Source organism: Scomber scombrus, unplaced genomic scaffold (genome assembly GCF_963691925.1).
Source record: "Scomber scombrus unplaced genomic scaffold, fScoSco1.1 SCAFFOLD_429, whole genome shotgun sequence".
NCBI classification, from domain to species: Eukaryota; Metazoa; Chordata; class Actinopteri; order Scombriformes; family Scombridae; genus Scomber; species Scomber scombrus.
Window position 1 is genome coordinate 1 of NW_026910314.1, and position 15,000 is coordinate 15,000.

The 15,000-nt window shown below is 39.6% G+C and overlaps 1 protein-coding gene across 1 annotated transcript in view; it reads right to left on the reverse strand.

Annotated features, from left to right (window-relative positions):
- Positions 1 to 431: 431 nt before the first annotated feature.
- LOC133976935 (acetyl-coenzyme A synthetase, cytoplasmic-like) overlaps positions 432 to 15,000 on the reverse strand; it is a 17,408-nt gene continuing 2,839 nt past the window's right edge. Inside the window, exons 2-4 of the mRNA XM_062415073.1 lie at positions 2,964 to 3,055; positions 610 to 714; positions 432 to 488 (exon numbers count right to left, since the gene is read on the reverse strand). Coding sequence (XP_062271057.1) covers positions 469 to 488; positions 610 to 714; positions 2,964 to 3,055 — 217 coding nt within the window. The 3' untranslated portion in view covers positions 432 to 468. The remainder of the gene's footprint in view (positions 489 to 609; positions 715 to 2,963; positions 3,056 to 15,000) is intronic.

A 15,000-nucleotide genomic window follows, 5' to 3' on the forward strand; every position in this document is an offset into this window, starting at 1 on the left:
ACGCCAAAATTGTAATTTCTCTCTGACTCTTTTTAATTGAGTTGTACACGAATCCAATGCAAATGTAAAAATAAAGCCTCTTGAATCTTGAAATCTACCTCAACTTACAATATTATTGTATATTATTTTAAATATTATGCTGTCATTTAACTCAACATTTATAACAAATTAAGTTTCCAATAATATTTACACAGGTTTAAATGGAGCTTAAAGTTTAACTGTCATCAAATTACAGAAATTATTCAAACTTCTCTCAGTGAAAGAATCTCAGTGAAGGAATGTGTCACCCAGTAAACTGATACGACTCCTCCTGCTGTTGGTTTTTATTGATAATATTAAAGAGATATAGTAATCATAAGGTTCTCTTATCCTGTAATAAATAACAATAAATGAGGCTGTGTATTAATAAACTCACCTGCTGTGATGAGCAGCGAACACTGAGAGTCCAGGATCCGCTCACACAGAGACTCAGCAGAGAAACCTGCAAACTGGAAACACCAGCGAGTTGAGTCTTTAGACATCAGACGGAGACGTTTTAATCTCCATCTCTATTTGTTATTCTTCATTCATAATGACGTACGGAGCAACCTTTGTGTGTTTTTAACTCACCACGATGGAGTGAACGGCTCCGATGCGGGACGCAGGCCAACATGGCGACCACCAGCTCCACCACCATCGGCATGTAGATGGACACGCGGTCGCCCTTCTTCACTCCTGCAGACGAGGACGGAGACAAAGACAAAGACAGGAAGGAAGGGAGGAAGAAGGAAGGAAAGGAGGGAGGGAGGAAGGAGGGAGGGAGGGAGGGAGGAAGGAAGGAAGGAAGGGAGGGAGGAAAAAAGGAAGGGAGGAAGGTAGGATGGAGGGAGGGAGGGAGGGAGAAAGGAAAAGAGTAAGGAGGAAGAAGGAAGGAAAGGGTGGAGGGAGGAAGAAGGAAGGAGGGAAGAAGGAGGAAGGAAGGGATGAAAAGAAAGAAGGAAGGGAGGAAGGATGGACGGGGGAAATAAGGAAGGAAGGAAGGAGGGAGGGAGGGGGAAAGGAAAAGAGGGAAGGAAGGAAGGGAGGAATGTAGGGGGGAGGAAAGAAGGAAGGGAGGAAGGAAGGAGGGAAGAAAAGGGGGATGGAGGAAAGAGAGAAGGAGGGAGGGAGGAAGAAGGAAGGAAAGGAGGGATGAAGGAAGGAAGGGAGGGAAGAAAAGAGGGAGGAAGGAAGAAGGACGAAGGAAGGAAGGGAGGGAGGAAAAAAGGAAGGGAGGAAGGAGGGAGGGAGGGAGAAAGGAAAAGAGGAAGGGAGGAAGAAGGAAGGAAAGGGTGTGGAGGGAGGAAGGAAGGAAGGAGGGAAGAAGGAGGAAGGAAGGGATGAAAAGAAAGAAGATGAAAAGAAAGAAGGAAGGGAGGAAGGATGGACGGAGGAAATAAGGAAGGAAGGAAGGAGGGAGGGAGGGGGAAAGGAAAAGAGGAAGGAAGGAAAGAAGGAAGGGAGGAATGTAGGGGGGGAGGAAAGAAGGAAGGGAGGAAGGAAGGAGGGAAGAAAAGGGAGATGGAGGAAAGAGAGAAGGAGGGAGGGAGGAAGGAAGGAAGCTTTAATAATATAAAAGTATAATTATACTGTTTTAATCCGCTTTGAATTGAACTTTAATTGTATTTATTAATCTGTCTTTTATTTGATATTTTAGCCCGTTTCACTACTTTTATTATCTATTATTATCATATATAACTATTATTAATCATCCTATTTTATTTCCTGATTGTATTTCTCTTCGTCACTTATTATTATTTTATTATTTTCTTTTCTTATTATCTTTATTTTTCTTTTAATATACCCCACCTCACATTTCCAGTTGTACTCACTTTATTTTATAGTGACTTTATTGTATTATTTATTAATTATATTTTATCATCTTTTATTTTATTTGAATACTAAAATATAATATATAAAATAAAAGGCAGATTAATAAATAAATATAATAAAATTCAATTAAAAGACAGTTACTGGAGATTACCTAAATAAAGCTTCTTCATTCATGTTTTTAATCATGATATTTGTCACATTGATGCTTTGATGTCATTTGTTTTGGTGATTTTACCTTCCTTCTCTCTTTCTTTCCTTCCTCTCTCTATCCACCCTTCATCCCTCCTTCCTTCCTTCCTTCCTTCCTTCCTCCCTCCTTCCTTCTCTCGTTCTTTCCTCCCCCCAACCTTCCTTCTTTCCTCTATCCTTCTTTCCTCCCTTCATCCCCCTTTCTTCCTTCCTTCTGTTCTTCCTTCCCTCCTTCCTTCCTTTCCTTCCTCCCTTCCTTCTTTCCTTTCCTTTCCTTCCTTCCTTCCTCCCTTCATCCTTCCTTCCTTCTCTCGTTCTTTCCTCCCTTCATCCCCCTTTCTTCCTTCCTTCTGTCCTTCCTCCTTTCCTTTCTTCCTTTCCTTCCTTCCTCCCTCCCTCCTTCCTTCTCTCGTTCTTTCCTCCCCCCAACCTTCCTTCTTTCGTCTATCCTTCTTTCCTCCCTTCATCCCCCTTTCTTCCTTCCTTCTGTTCTTCCTTCCCTCCTTCCTTCCTTTCCTTCCTCCCTTCCTTCTTTCCTTTCCTTCCTTCCTTCCTTCTCTCGTTCTTTCCTCCCCCCAACCTTCCTTCTTTCCTCTGTCCTTCTTTCCTCCCTTCATCCCCCTTTCTTCCTTCCTTCTGTCCTTCCTCCTTTCCTTTCCTTCCTTCCTTCTTTCCTCTATCCTTCCTTCCTTCCTTCATTCTCTCGTTCTTTCCTCCCCCAACCTTCCTTCTTTCCTCTGTCCTTCTTTCCTCCCTTCATCCCCCTTTCTTCCTTCCTTCTGTCCTTCCTTCCTCCCTCCCTCGTTTCCTTCCCTCCTTCTTTCCTTCCTTTCCTCTTTCCTCTGTCCTTCTTTCCTTCCTTCCTTCCTCACAAAGATAAATAAGATTAGTTTCTTGGTGCGTTTCAGGTAGTTTTAACGAACCTTGTGACTTCAGCACGTTGGCAAACTGACAGACTCTCTGCAGCAGCTCTCTGTACGTCACCGTCATCTCATCACCAGGTTCATTTCCTTCCCTGGAAGAAAACAAGAACAATATGTTTAAAACTTCATGAACAAACATCATATTTTAATATCTGGTTTTGATCATTAACCCAAAATCCAACCACTGAAGAAGGAAGGATGGAAGGGAGGAAAAAGGAATGAAGGGAGGAAAGAAGGAAGGAAGAAGGAAGGATGGAAGGGAGGAAGAAGGAAGGAAGGGAGGGATGAAGGAAGGATGGAAGCGAGGAAGAAGGGAGGAAGGAAAAGATGGAAGGGAGGAAGAAGGAAGGAATGGAGGAAGAAGGAAGGAAGGAAGGAAGGGAGGAAGGAAGGATGGAAGGGAGGAAGGAAGGAAGGATGGAAGGGAGGAAGAAGGAATGAAGGGAGGAAAGAAGGAAGGAAGAAGGAAGGAAAGGAGGGATGAAGGAAGGATGGAAGGGAGGAAGAAGGAAGGAAGGGAGGAATGAAGGAAGGAAAGGAGGAAGGAAGGGAGGAAGAAGGAAGGAAAGGAAGGAAAGGAAGGAAAGGAAGGAAAGGAAGGAAAGGGAGGAAGGATGGAGGGAAAGAAGGAGGGAAAGAAGGAAGGAGGGAGGGAGGGAGAAAGGAAAAGAGGAAGGGAGGAAGGAAGGAAAGAAGGACAGAGGAAAGAAGGAAGGGAGGAAGGAAAGGAAGGAAGGATGGAAGGGAGGAAGAAGGAAGGAAGGAAGGAAGGAAGGAAGGGAGGAATGAAGGAAGGAAGGAAGGAGGGAAGGAAAGGAGGGAGGGAGGAAGGAAAGACAGAAGGAAGGAAGAAAGGGGGATGAAGGGAGGAAAGAAGGAACAGTCAAAACAGACAGAGTCAATTTGACCCGGGAGGACGACACGAAGACTTTTATTATCCAAAAACTAAATTTAAAGACTTTATAGGAGTGTGTTTATGTTGTTAATAGTGTTAATAAGTGTTTATTTGCTTGTTAAAACTTGAAAAAAACACATAAAAAGTTCAATTACGATTTTAAAAATTGAGGTGGTTGTTTAAAAAGCGGCTGAAACGGTTCTTCAGATAGATTCAGTGTGGCTCAACTCAACAGACAGTGGCGGGTGGGAGGTGTGAAATTTGGGCGTTAGTCAAACCCATTTCCCTTTGATTCATCAAGCAGGACAACCCGGTTCCCAGAAAGGCTTCACACACTTTCACCACACAGGTTTCTAAACACACACACCGACATTTTACACACTCCTCTTTTTGCTCTTTGACTGTTTAAAACTTTAACCCGGTTGTGAAATACGATTCTTCTTCTTAACTTTTTCCCTTTTTGCACAAGAGGATCGTTTAGAGGAACTGTGTGCTGCTTGCAAAACCTTTGTTTGGAGGACACACACACACACACACACACACACACACACACACACACACACACACACACACACACACACACACACACACACACACACACACACACACACACACACACACACACACACACACACACACACACACACACACACACACAGTTACATTACGTGTAAACGTCTCGAGCGCAGACAGAGACGCTGATGAATTGTGACAGCGTCGCCTATCTGCATCATTAAATACAGTCGTGGTCTTAAGTGAGCGTCTCTCCGCATCAAAGTATCCAGACTGAAGAACACGGATGACAGTTCGGGACGAGAGGAGGAGGAAGAGGAGGAAGAGGAGGAAGAGGAGGAAGAGGAGGAAGAGGAAGAAGAGGAAGAAGAGGAGGAGGTTCAGTCTAGACCTGCTGTATGTGAAAATGCCTTGAGATAACTTTTGTTGTGATTTGGCGCTATAGAGAGAGAGAGAGAGAGAGAAAGAGAGAGAGAGAGAGAGAGAGAGAGAGAGAGAGAGAGAGAGAGAGAGAGAGAGAAGAGAGGGAGAGAACGAGAGAAAAAGAGGGGGAGAGAAAGAGAGAGGGAGAGAAAGAGAGCGAAAGAGAAAGAGAGAGAGAGAGAGAGAGAGAACGAGAGAGAGCGAAAGAGAAAGAAAGACAGAGAGAGCGAAAAAGAGAGAGAGAGAGAAAGAGAAGAGAGAGAGAGAAAGAGAGAAGAGGGGGGGAGAGAAAGAGGAAGAAGAGGAGGAAGAAGAGGAAGAAAAGGAGGAGGCCCCAGTTTTGCTCCACAGATCAACAGTTTTTAGAAGATTAAGTTAAAACTAATTTGTGATTTAGAGCCGAAACAGCTCAATAGATTGACAAAAAAAAGAATCTTCAGCTATTTAAATAATCAATGAATCAATCTACTCTTACTTTTATTTTATTTTATTCTATTAGTTTTATTTGTCAGGGACATCAGGTGCATATTAATAAACATGTCTGTGTAAATATGACAGAATTGTTGTAGTTTTTTTACCATGCATGTGACAATAAACTTATTTTCTAAAGTTTTATTCATAGTAATGAGAGTAAATATGAATATTATAGTTTAATATTTTAGTTTTTCCATTATTAGTTCATATATTAGTCATACTGATCTACATTATTATTCATTTGGAGTCATATTTCTGTCCTCTTGCTTATTATATAAATCCAATATTCTCTCATCTTTAAGCTGCTAAATGCTCCTCTATGTTCACCAGCTAGTCTACAGCTAACTGAGCAGGTAGAGTACAGCGGAAACGACGCTATGAGAGCGCTGAGAGTGAACCAAAACAGTAAAGTTGCAGCCGGAAATCTAAACAATGAGCTTAAACCAGGCGGGGAGTTCTGGTCCTCTGAAATGATGCCAACGCGGAAGTAACTTAAAACTGCATTCTATCAAAAGGCCACCAGGGGGCGACCGTTTTGGTGTCAAAAGGACTTCCGTCTCTATACAAGTCAATGGAGAATTCACCAACTTCTCACTTGATTTCTAACCTCAGTAAACGTTTTCAAAATGTGTTTATGGTCTCAATCGCTAGTTTAAAGCCTTCTTCAATGCAGTATGATGTTCATTTGTGAAATTTTGGCCTAATGATATGCATTAGGGCGTGGCTACGTCGTGATTGACAGGTTGATTGGTTCACAGGTTCAGGAGGGCGCCTCATGCTCCTCCTGATGCCCATATAAGTAGAATCCGTGTTTTTATTTTACCCAGCATGCACCGGAAATGTTCAAGATTGCGCTGCTCAGAACCGAAACCGAATTCGCTTCCGAGCAGCAGTCCACAAACCAATGGGTGACGTCACAGATGTTACGTCCATTTTATATACAGTCTATGGCTTAAACTCAACTGTAAAAGCTCTGTGAAGGCGAGAGGAGCTGCAGAGTCACTGATGCATTCAACCACAATCAACACATTACACATTGCATGCTTGACATGAAGGAAATCAATGAACTCACTTCCTGTTAGTTTCATTTGTGTACTTAAAAAAGAAAATGACGCAACGCTGATCAACATCAATCACAGTGCAATATCGGTCGTTTACAGTCATCTGAACTTTGCAAAAACTGACCCACATTCATTTCCAATCAGAGTCTTACTCAAGTTCTTACTGGAGACGTTTCAACATCATCTACAATATTTTTTTTTGGCGGGTCTCTCTCTCTCTCTCTGACCGGTCAGAGCAGATGGTCGACTACTTAAAGTCCGGTTCTTCTTGAGGTTTCTTCCCATTAAAAGGGAGTTTTTCCTTCCTGTTGTCACCAAGTGTTGCTCATGGAGGAATGTTGAATCTCTTTAAATCAATTTAAAGAGTTCAGTCTAGACCTGCTGTATGTGAAAATGCCTTGAGATGACTTTTGATGTGATTTGGCGCTATAGAGAGAGAGAGACAGAGAGAGAGAGAGAGAGAGAGAGAGAGAGAGAGAGAGAGAGAGAGAGAGAGAGAGAAAGAGAGAGAGGGAGAGGGAGAGGGAGAGAGAAAGAGAGAGCAAAAGAGAGAGAGGGACAGAGGGAGAGAAAGAGAGAGAGAGTGAAAGAGAGAGAGAGAAAAAGAGGGAGAGAAAGCGAAAGAGGGAGAGACAGAGAGCGAAAGAGCGAAAGAGAGAGCAAAAGAGAGAGCGAAAAAGAGAGAGAGCGAAAGAGAGAGCGAAAGAGAGAGAGAGAGAGAGGGAGAGAGAGAGAGAGGTAGAGAGAGAGAGAAAGAGAGAGAGGGCGAGAGAGAATTAAGAAAGGGTTTACAGCAGGGAGAGGAGGGAGCTGGATTAAGAAAGAGAGAGAACGAAGGAGTGCACATATTAGAAAGCAGGAGTGAAAGAAAGTCGAGGTTTAAATGCTCCTTGAAGAAAATAAATATAAATAAATATAAATATGTATCAAACAACCAGCGGAGATAAACAGAATCACACATTCAGGGAATCAGAGAACAGAGTTTATGTTCAGCAGCATTCAGACACTAACAAGCTGCTACATGAAACTCTCTGAATCTGCTCCTACTGGAGTCAGTTATGTGTTTATATCGACCGCACTCAAAACCAACAAGCCACATTTACACACATAAAGTTACCGCTCTGAACTATTCCAACAAACCACACAGAGAGAAAAAGAGAAGAAGAAGAAGAAGGAGGAAATAAAACTGTCTGGATTACAGAATAATAAACTCAAACTGGCTTCTTTTTTTTTTAACCCTTACATACATGTTTCAGCGTCTAATTTAACCCAGTTTATACTCTTTAAAACCTTTTTGTGCAGCTGATACACATTTTTGTTGAGTGTTTGAGTTATATTAATACTGTTTATTCACATTTATAATAATTAAGTGAAATCTTTATGTTCTCCTGTGATATGTAAAATATAATGTGTGATTATAAAAACTGAATAAACAACTCTCTCTGCTCTCTGAAAGCTTCATTAAGGATTAATCACCTGTTTATTAATGACTGATGAGATTATACATGAATGATTTGTGGTTCAGATATTATGCATAGAGACTAATTATTAGAGGATATTGTGAAATAGCAGAATATGAACAGTGTGTGAGGGTTAAGAGGTTTGTTTTTATACCGTTTTATACTGTCTAAATTAATCATGAGGTTTAAGTTCCCAAAACTTGGTTATTATGTGTTTATTAACTGCTGCCTGCAAGTCAAAATTCAGGGCTTCAGCATTCAACATTTGCACAATTACACATTACATCAGATAGTTTTGCACATGCGCACAAACAGCCGTCAGCTCTGTAGCCTTGGTTGCTAAGGTCGTTGCTAAGGGGCTTTTCGTAGGTTGTTCATATCATCCACTCACGTATTTCAGATCTTATTCAACCTTGGCTGCATAAAGGGGACCTGTATAAGATAAACAAGGAAGTTTTAAACTTTAAAATCATGCAAAGATATTCCAGTAGAGCCGCAGAATATAAATACAGAGCTAGAAATATGCACGATATGTTCACTTTAATACTTTACTGAGACGTAATTCAAAATAAAGAAGAAACTGGCTTTTTTAAGAGGGTGCAAATCATTCTTTTACACAATTTCCTGTCATTTTTATTCCATTATAATGTCAGATGTCTGTTAAATATGGAGTCTAAGGTCCAAAACTTGAGGTTTGGGAAGTCAAAATTCAGGACTGAAGTCTAAACATTTGCTAAATTACCTTTATTCCCCCTGTGATGACGTCAGATCTTTTGGAGGCTGAACTGAGGGGCTGCATAAAGGAGCCAGTATAAGATAAATAAAGAGTTTTTAAGTGTAAATCATGCAAATATCTTTCAGTAGAGCCTCCGAATATAGATGCAAATGTGCACGAGAGATATTTGATCGAGAGATAATTCAAATGACTTTCATGTTTTCGTGAGCAGTGAAATGAGATTCCTGAAATTCCGGTTTCGATATGCGATATTTAGTCTGATATGATTGTGTGTTTTTCTGCAGTTTTCTCTCCTTTATCCTTCAATTCCACACATGCAGAAACACACACACACGCACACACACACACACACACACACACACACACACACACACACACACAGCTCCACTGAAACAAAAATGTCTTCAACTAAAAAGAAAAGATTGCAAAATACTAACGCTAGAGAGCTGGAGTAGAAAAAACAGAAACACCAGCCAATGCTCCTCCCTCCTGTGTGTGTGTGTGTGTGTGTGTGTGTGTGTGTGTGTGTGTGTGTGTGTGTGTGTGTGTGTGTGTGTGTGTGTGTGTGTGTGTGCCTGTGTGTGTGTGTGTGTGTGTATTCCTGTGTGTGTGTGTGTGTGTGTGTGTGTGTGTGTATTCCTGTGTGTAGGTGTATGTGTGTTTGTATTTCTCTGTGTGTGTGTGTGTGTGTGTGTGTATTCCTGTGTGTGTGTGTGTGTGTATTCCTGTGTGTGTGTGTGTGTGTGTGTGTGTGTGTGTGTGTGTGTGTGTGTGTGTGTGTGTGTGTGTGCGCCTATGTGTGTGTGTATGTGTGTGTGTGTGTGTGCCTGTGTGTTTGTGTGTATTCCTGTGTGTGTGTGTATGTGTATGTGTGTGTGTGTGTTTGTGTGTATGTGTGTGTGTGTGTTTCTCTGCCTGTGTGTGTGTGTGTGTGTGTATGTGTATGTGTTTTTCTGTGTGTGTGTGTGTGTGTGTGTGTGTGTGTGTGTGTGTGTTTCTCTGCCTGTGTGTGTGTGTGTGTGTGTGTGTGTGTGTGTGTGTGTGTGTGCCTGTGTGTGTTTCTCTGCCTGTTTGTGTGTGTGTGTGTGTGTGTGTGTGTGTGTGTGTGTGTGTGTGTGTGTGTGTGTGTGTGTGAGTGTGTGTGTGTGTGTGTGTGTGTGTGTGTGAGTGTGTGTGTGTGTGTGTGTGTGCCTGCAGCCAGCGGAGGTGGAGCTCTCACAGCTGAAAGGTCTCTGTGACCCGTTTGGCTCGGGCTGCTGATGGGAGTTACATTCACTGAATAACTGACACAGTGATAAAAGCTCTGACCTTGATAATCATTTCCAACAGGATATCTGAGCTGTTGCGTCTGTGTTTTAGGTTCAACTCGATCGTTTATATATCAGTCGGCCTTCTGTCCTGAGAGGAAACGTTTTTACTGTCCAGCAAGAAACAAACACGACTATTTATACAACTACTGAACGTATGGGAGGGGCGGGAGGGAGAGACCTTGAGAGTCTAGATAACATTTATACACTTTAACTCTTATCTTTTTCCTTATTTAACATATTGTTTGACTCATTATGGCTGTTGTGTAGATCAGGGGTGTCAAACATAAGGCCTGCAAGCCAGAATAGGCCCAAAAAATGGTAAAACGTGGCCCATTGGACAAGTTTGCAAAGTATGAAAATTGCATAAAAGTGATTTAAATTGTTCTGCTTGACTCTGAGCATTAATGCAATCCTCTGAAAAGACAATACACACCTACATTATTAATAATAATTAATATATAATAATAATACATGCTGTGGTCATTTATTTAAAACCTTCATACATTGAAAATTATGCAAATCAGCAGCTTCTGTGCAAAATAATGTGGAAAAGAAACATAATAATAATATAATATTGTTGAAATTGATCTCATTTTTCACAGTAAATAGTTTATTATAGTAAAGTTATAATATATTTAGTATTTATAGGTTATTGTATAATGGTTTTACTGGTCCGACCCACTTGAGATCAAACTGGGCTTTTAAAATGAATCAAACTTAACATTTTTTGCTCCATAAGCGATAAACTTAACAATAATATACAAAGCTGTCTCACACTTTTAATTATAAAAGGAAAACTGGTTTTGATGTGATAATCCTGCAGATGGTTGTTAATGTGTCTATTGATTATTTAGATTATATTTACATAGATTATAGATTATATATTAGTCTTGTTTTGAAATTCAATGACTGTCGGTCGACATGTGGCCTTAAAATAGCCGCTGTGTATTTTCATCTCTGCTGGACTGAGACCAAAACAACACACGACACCTGAACCTGTAACTTACTGTAAACTCTCCTCGTCCTTCATGTTATTATTATTTATTATTTATTATTTATTCTCTGCTGAAAATGGAAACACATTATACCCATTATATCTCTCTGAGCCTGACAGATAATGTAATATTTTCTCTTTCGTTTCTTGTTTTTCATTTTTAGTCATGCTTACAGGTCAAACTGTTTACTTTAATGCATAATCACTGATTGTATCGACACACTATCAAAGCCGAGCTCACACCCACAAAGTTTACAAACTCAATCAGCTCCGATGAGAACAAACACGCTCGTTTCTCAAACACGAGTCAAGACGGAAAAAAACGTAGGCGCAAAAATCCTGAAATGATTTAATCGCTCTGAAATGAGGCCAACGCGGAAGTAATTTAAAACTGCATTCTATCAAAAGGCCACCAGTGGGCGACCGTTTTGGTGTCAAAAGGACTTCCGCCTCTATACAAGTCAACGGAGAATTCACCAACTTCTCACTTGATTTCTAACCTCAGTAAACGTTTTCAAAATGTGTTTATGGTCTCAATCGCTAGTTTAAAGCCTTCTTCAATGCAGTATGATGTTCATTTGGGACATTTTGGCCTCCCTGATTTTATATGTGACGATAAAGCAGGGTATGCATTAGGGCGTGGCTACGTCGTGATTGACAGGTTGGTTGGTTCACAGGTTCAGGAGGGCGCCTCATGCTCCTCCTGATGCCCATATAAGTAGAATCCCTGTTTTTTTTTTTACCCGGCATGCACCTGAAATTTTGAAGATGGCGCTGCTCAGATCCGAAACTATTGGCTTCCAAGCAGCAGTCCACAAACCAATGGGTGACGTCACGGATGTTACGTCCATTTTATATATACAGTCTATGCATAGCACACACCTGGCTTGATTGGCAACCTCCTTTAACTGTGCCCAGCCGGCCTCTTACCGTGCTCCCCCTAGTGCTTGGGAGGAGCACTACCACTCATTGAAATCAAATATATGGCTCCTACATACAATATCTGCTGCTTTAAAGTCTGTTAAATGTGAAGCTTTACTGCTTCTCTTCGTCACATCTCATCGTCGTACTACTGAGTATTTTCATTATTAATTCATCTGTTGATTATTTACTCGATTATTCAATTGATTGTTCGGTTTTTGAAATTTTAGGAAAAGGTGAAAAATGTCCCGAAACAACAACTCCAAAGATGTTTCGTTTACTATCATAGAAGAAAATTGAAGCTGTAGTTCTTTTAAATGACTCAAAACAAGAAAACCAGTTGTCAATTTATTCCCAATAAGCTTTATATTACAGTTAATTTAATATCTTTAAGGTTTTAAACTGTTGCTTATATAAAACATGATATTTGAAGACGTCACCTTTGACTCTGGAAACTTGTGACATCGATTTTTTAAACATTTTAAAGACTAATTGAAGAAATAATCTTCTTTTAAAAGCTGTAATTAGAGAATTTGGATTTTTCTTAATGACTCAAAACAAAGTCAATTTATTCCAAATAAGCTTTATATTACAGTTAATTTAACATCTCTAGGTTTTAAACTGTCTTAGACTCTTATATTAATTGTTAGTTGCAGCTCTGCACACGTTACATCATCCTCAGCTGTGTCTGTGATCTCAGCGAGTCTCGCTGTTACATTTAATGACATCGTCTCCTCCTCGTCTGCAGGGATGACTAAAAAACTTTAAACTTTAAAAGCCTCTCTGCGGATTCAGCGTTCATATCAGGACACATCAGCGACAGCGGGCGAGAGACGCAATGAGAGAGAGAAAGAAAGAAAGAAAGAGGAGAGAGAGAGAGAGAGAGAGAGAGAGAGAGAGAGAGAGAGAGAGAGAGAGAGGAAGATGCTGCTGCTGCTGCCACGGAGACGAGAGGCTTTCAGGACAAACAGGAACGAGTGAAGTGGAGGGATGAAAGTGAAGAAGGAGCAGCGGCATGAAAGAAATGTATAAAAACAGAGAGAGAAAATAACAAAAGACGGATGCTGCAGCACAGACTGACAAGCTGCAGCTAATTGGTTGATTTGCTTCATTCAACAGCTTAAAAACACACAATGATAATCTATCGAGCGGCTGATAAAACTCAAACATTTACTCCTCATTTAACTGCTGGATAAAACAATAAGATAAATATTCCTTTATTTGTCCCACAATGAGGAAATCTGCATTATTAGAGCAGCAAGTGGACAGTAAAACATATGGCGCTTTTCCACTACACAGTTCCAGCACGACTCAACCCGACTTTTTGTGTTTCCACTAGAGATAGTACCTGTTATCTGGTACTTTTTTAGTAGCTGCTCTGGTGAGGTTCCAAGCGAGTCGAGCCGATACTAAAATGTGACGTCAACAGACTGCCGGTCACTGATTGGTCAGAAGAGTTGTCATGAGCCGTCCCACACAAGAATCAAACCCGGCATTTTTAAATACCGGCAGCAGCGTTACCATAGTTACAGCCATACGGCTCAATTTTCTTGCTTTGTGTGAGACAGAAAGCCTCATACAGCAGCAAGTACACCACTGCCTCAATGTCCTCCATTGTTTATGTGTTTTGTGTCGCGTATAAAACAAAGTCACGGCAGTTTCGCGGAGCCGTGCTATGACGACCCCGCCCACGTTGAGGAGGTACTTTAGTAATGGAAAAGGGTCGTTTCTGGTACCAAACCGAGTCCAGTCGAGTAGTGCTAGAACTGTATAGTGGAATAGCGCCAATAGAAGATCAACAATAACATTACATTATTTACAACAGTAATATTGGTGTTAAGTGGTAATATATTAGAGATGACTAGTTATAGTCACAGATTAAAGTGAAAGAAAGTATATAAATGTATTTTATGTATATTTCACAGTTGAATTGATATTTGTATTATACATAAAATACAAAAAAATAAAGTTAATTTTGCGGCCTGCAGACGGACATTAAGGCTGACCTGTCCTCTTTTATTCATTCCTATTAAATTATAAACTTGCATATTAACACATCTTCTTAAAGCTCAAATCAATCAATCTTTATTAATTATATATTTATTTATGTAGCACAAAATCACAACTAAACTTATCTCCAGTCACTCACTTTTATATCAGAGTCTTTTCTTATATTGTTATAATTATTATTTTTATATCCTGAGCTTTTAAATCAGGACTTTAAATAGTTGGATTAATTAGGTCAAAGTGGAAGAACTGCAGCTGTTATTGTGTTATATATAAATATATTAAAGTATAAACAGAGTCTATTTTAAACATATTTGTGACCTTTTATACAGTAAAGTTGTTTCCTGCCCAGATTCTCCTCTGTCCTCCTGCTTTTTTAAGCTTTTCACAATAAAACTGCATTATTAATGAGCCCCCTCCTCTGATTGGCTGCAGCTGTGGCCCCCGCCTTCACTGCCGGCCAATGAGAATAAGACCTTATAAATAAATAATTCAGCATGTTTGGCAGCAGTAATGGTAGCTGGCAGAGATCAGACTGAATACAGAGTCTGATCCTGCAAAGAAAGGAAGAAGCTTCACTTTAGCACAGATATATTATTATTATTATTATTATTATTATATATTATTATATATTATTATACATGAGCAACAGCAAGAACTAATGTTTATGAGTATGTGTTTGTTTTAAAACTTCAGCCACAGATTAAAGATGAAACTATAGTAAAATTGAGTCTCATTAAAACAGACAAGCGGCTGTAAAATGTGATAAAAACATTAATAAACACACAAAGATCGTCTCCAAAAACTAATTTTAAACATTTTTAACCTTTAACATTTCAATCCTCTAACAGCCTGTAAAAACTGTCTTTGTCTTTGAGTTTAAGATAACTAAAATATACTGTAACAATTTAAATATATACTGTAAATATTGTTACTGATTTACTTTAACTAATTGCTGCATTAATTAATAGTAAAGACTATTAAATAAAGTATATATATATATATATATTATTAATATTATTATGTATAAAGCCAATTATTATAAATATGTTGTTCTATTCAAAAGACTAATGTAAATGTATATTAATTAGTTAATTAATTTTATTTATTTACTTATTTATTTATATTTTTAGTAAGTCACTGATTTTAGGGGAGATTAAGAAAACATATATAATTATTTACATGTTTATTTCAGTTTAATGACCAAAATAAACTCATTTCTTTGATGTTTGATAAAGAGGAG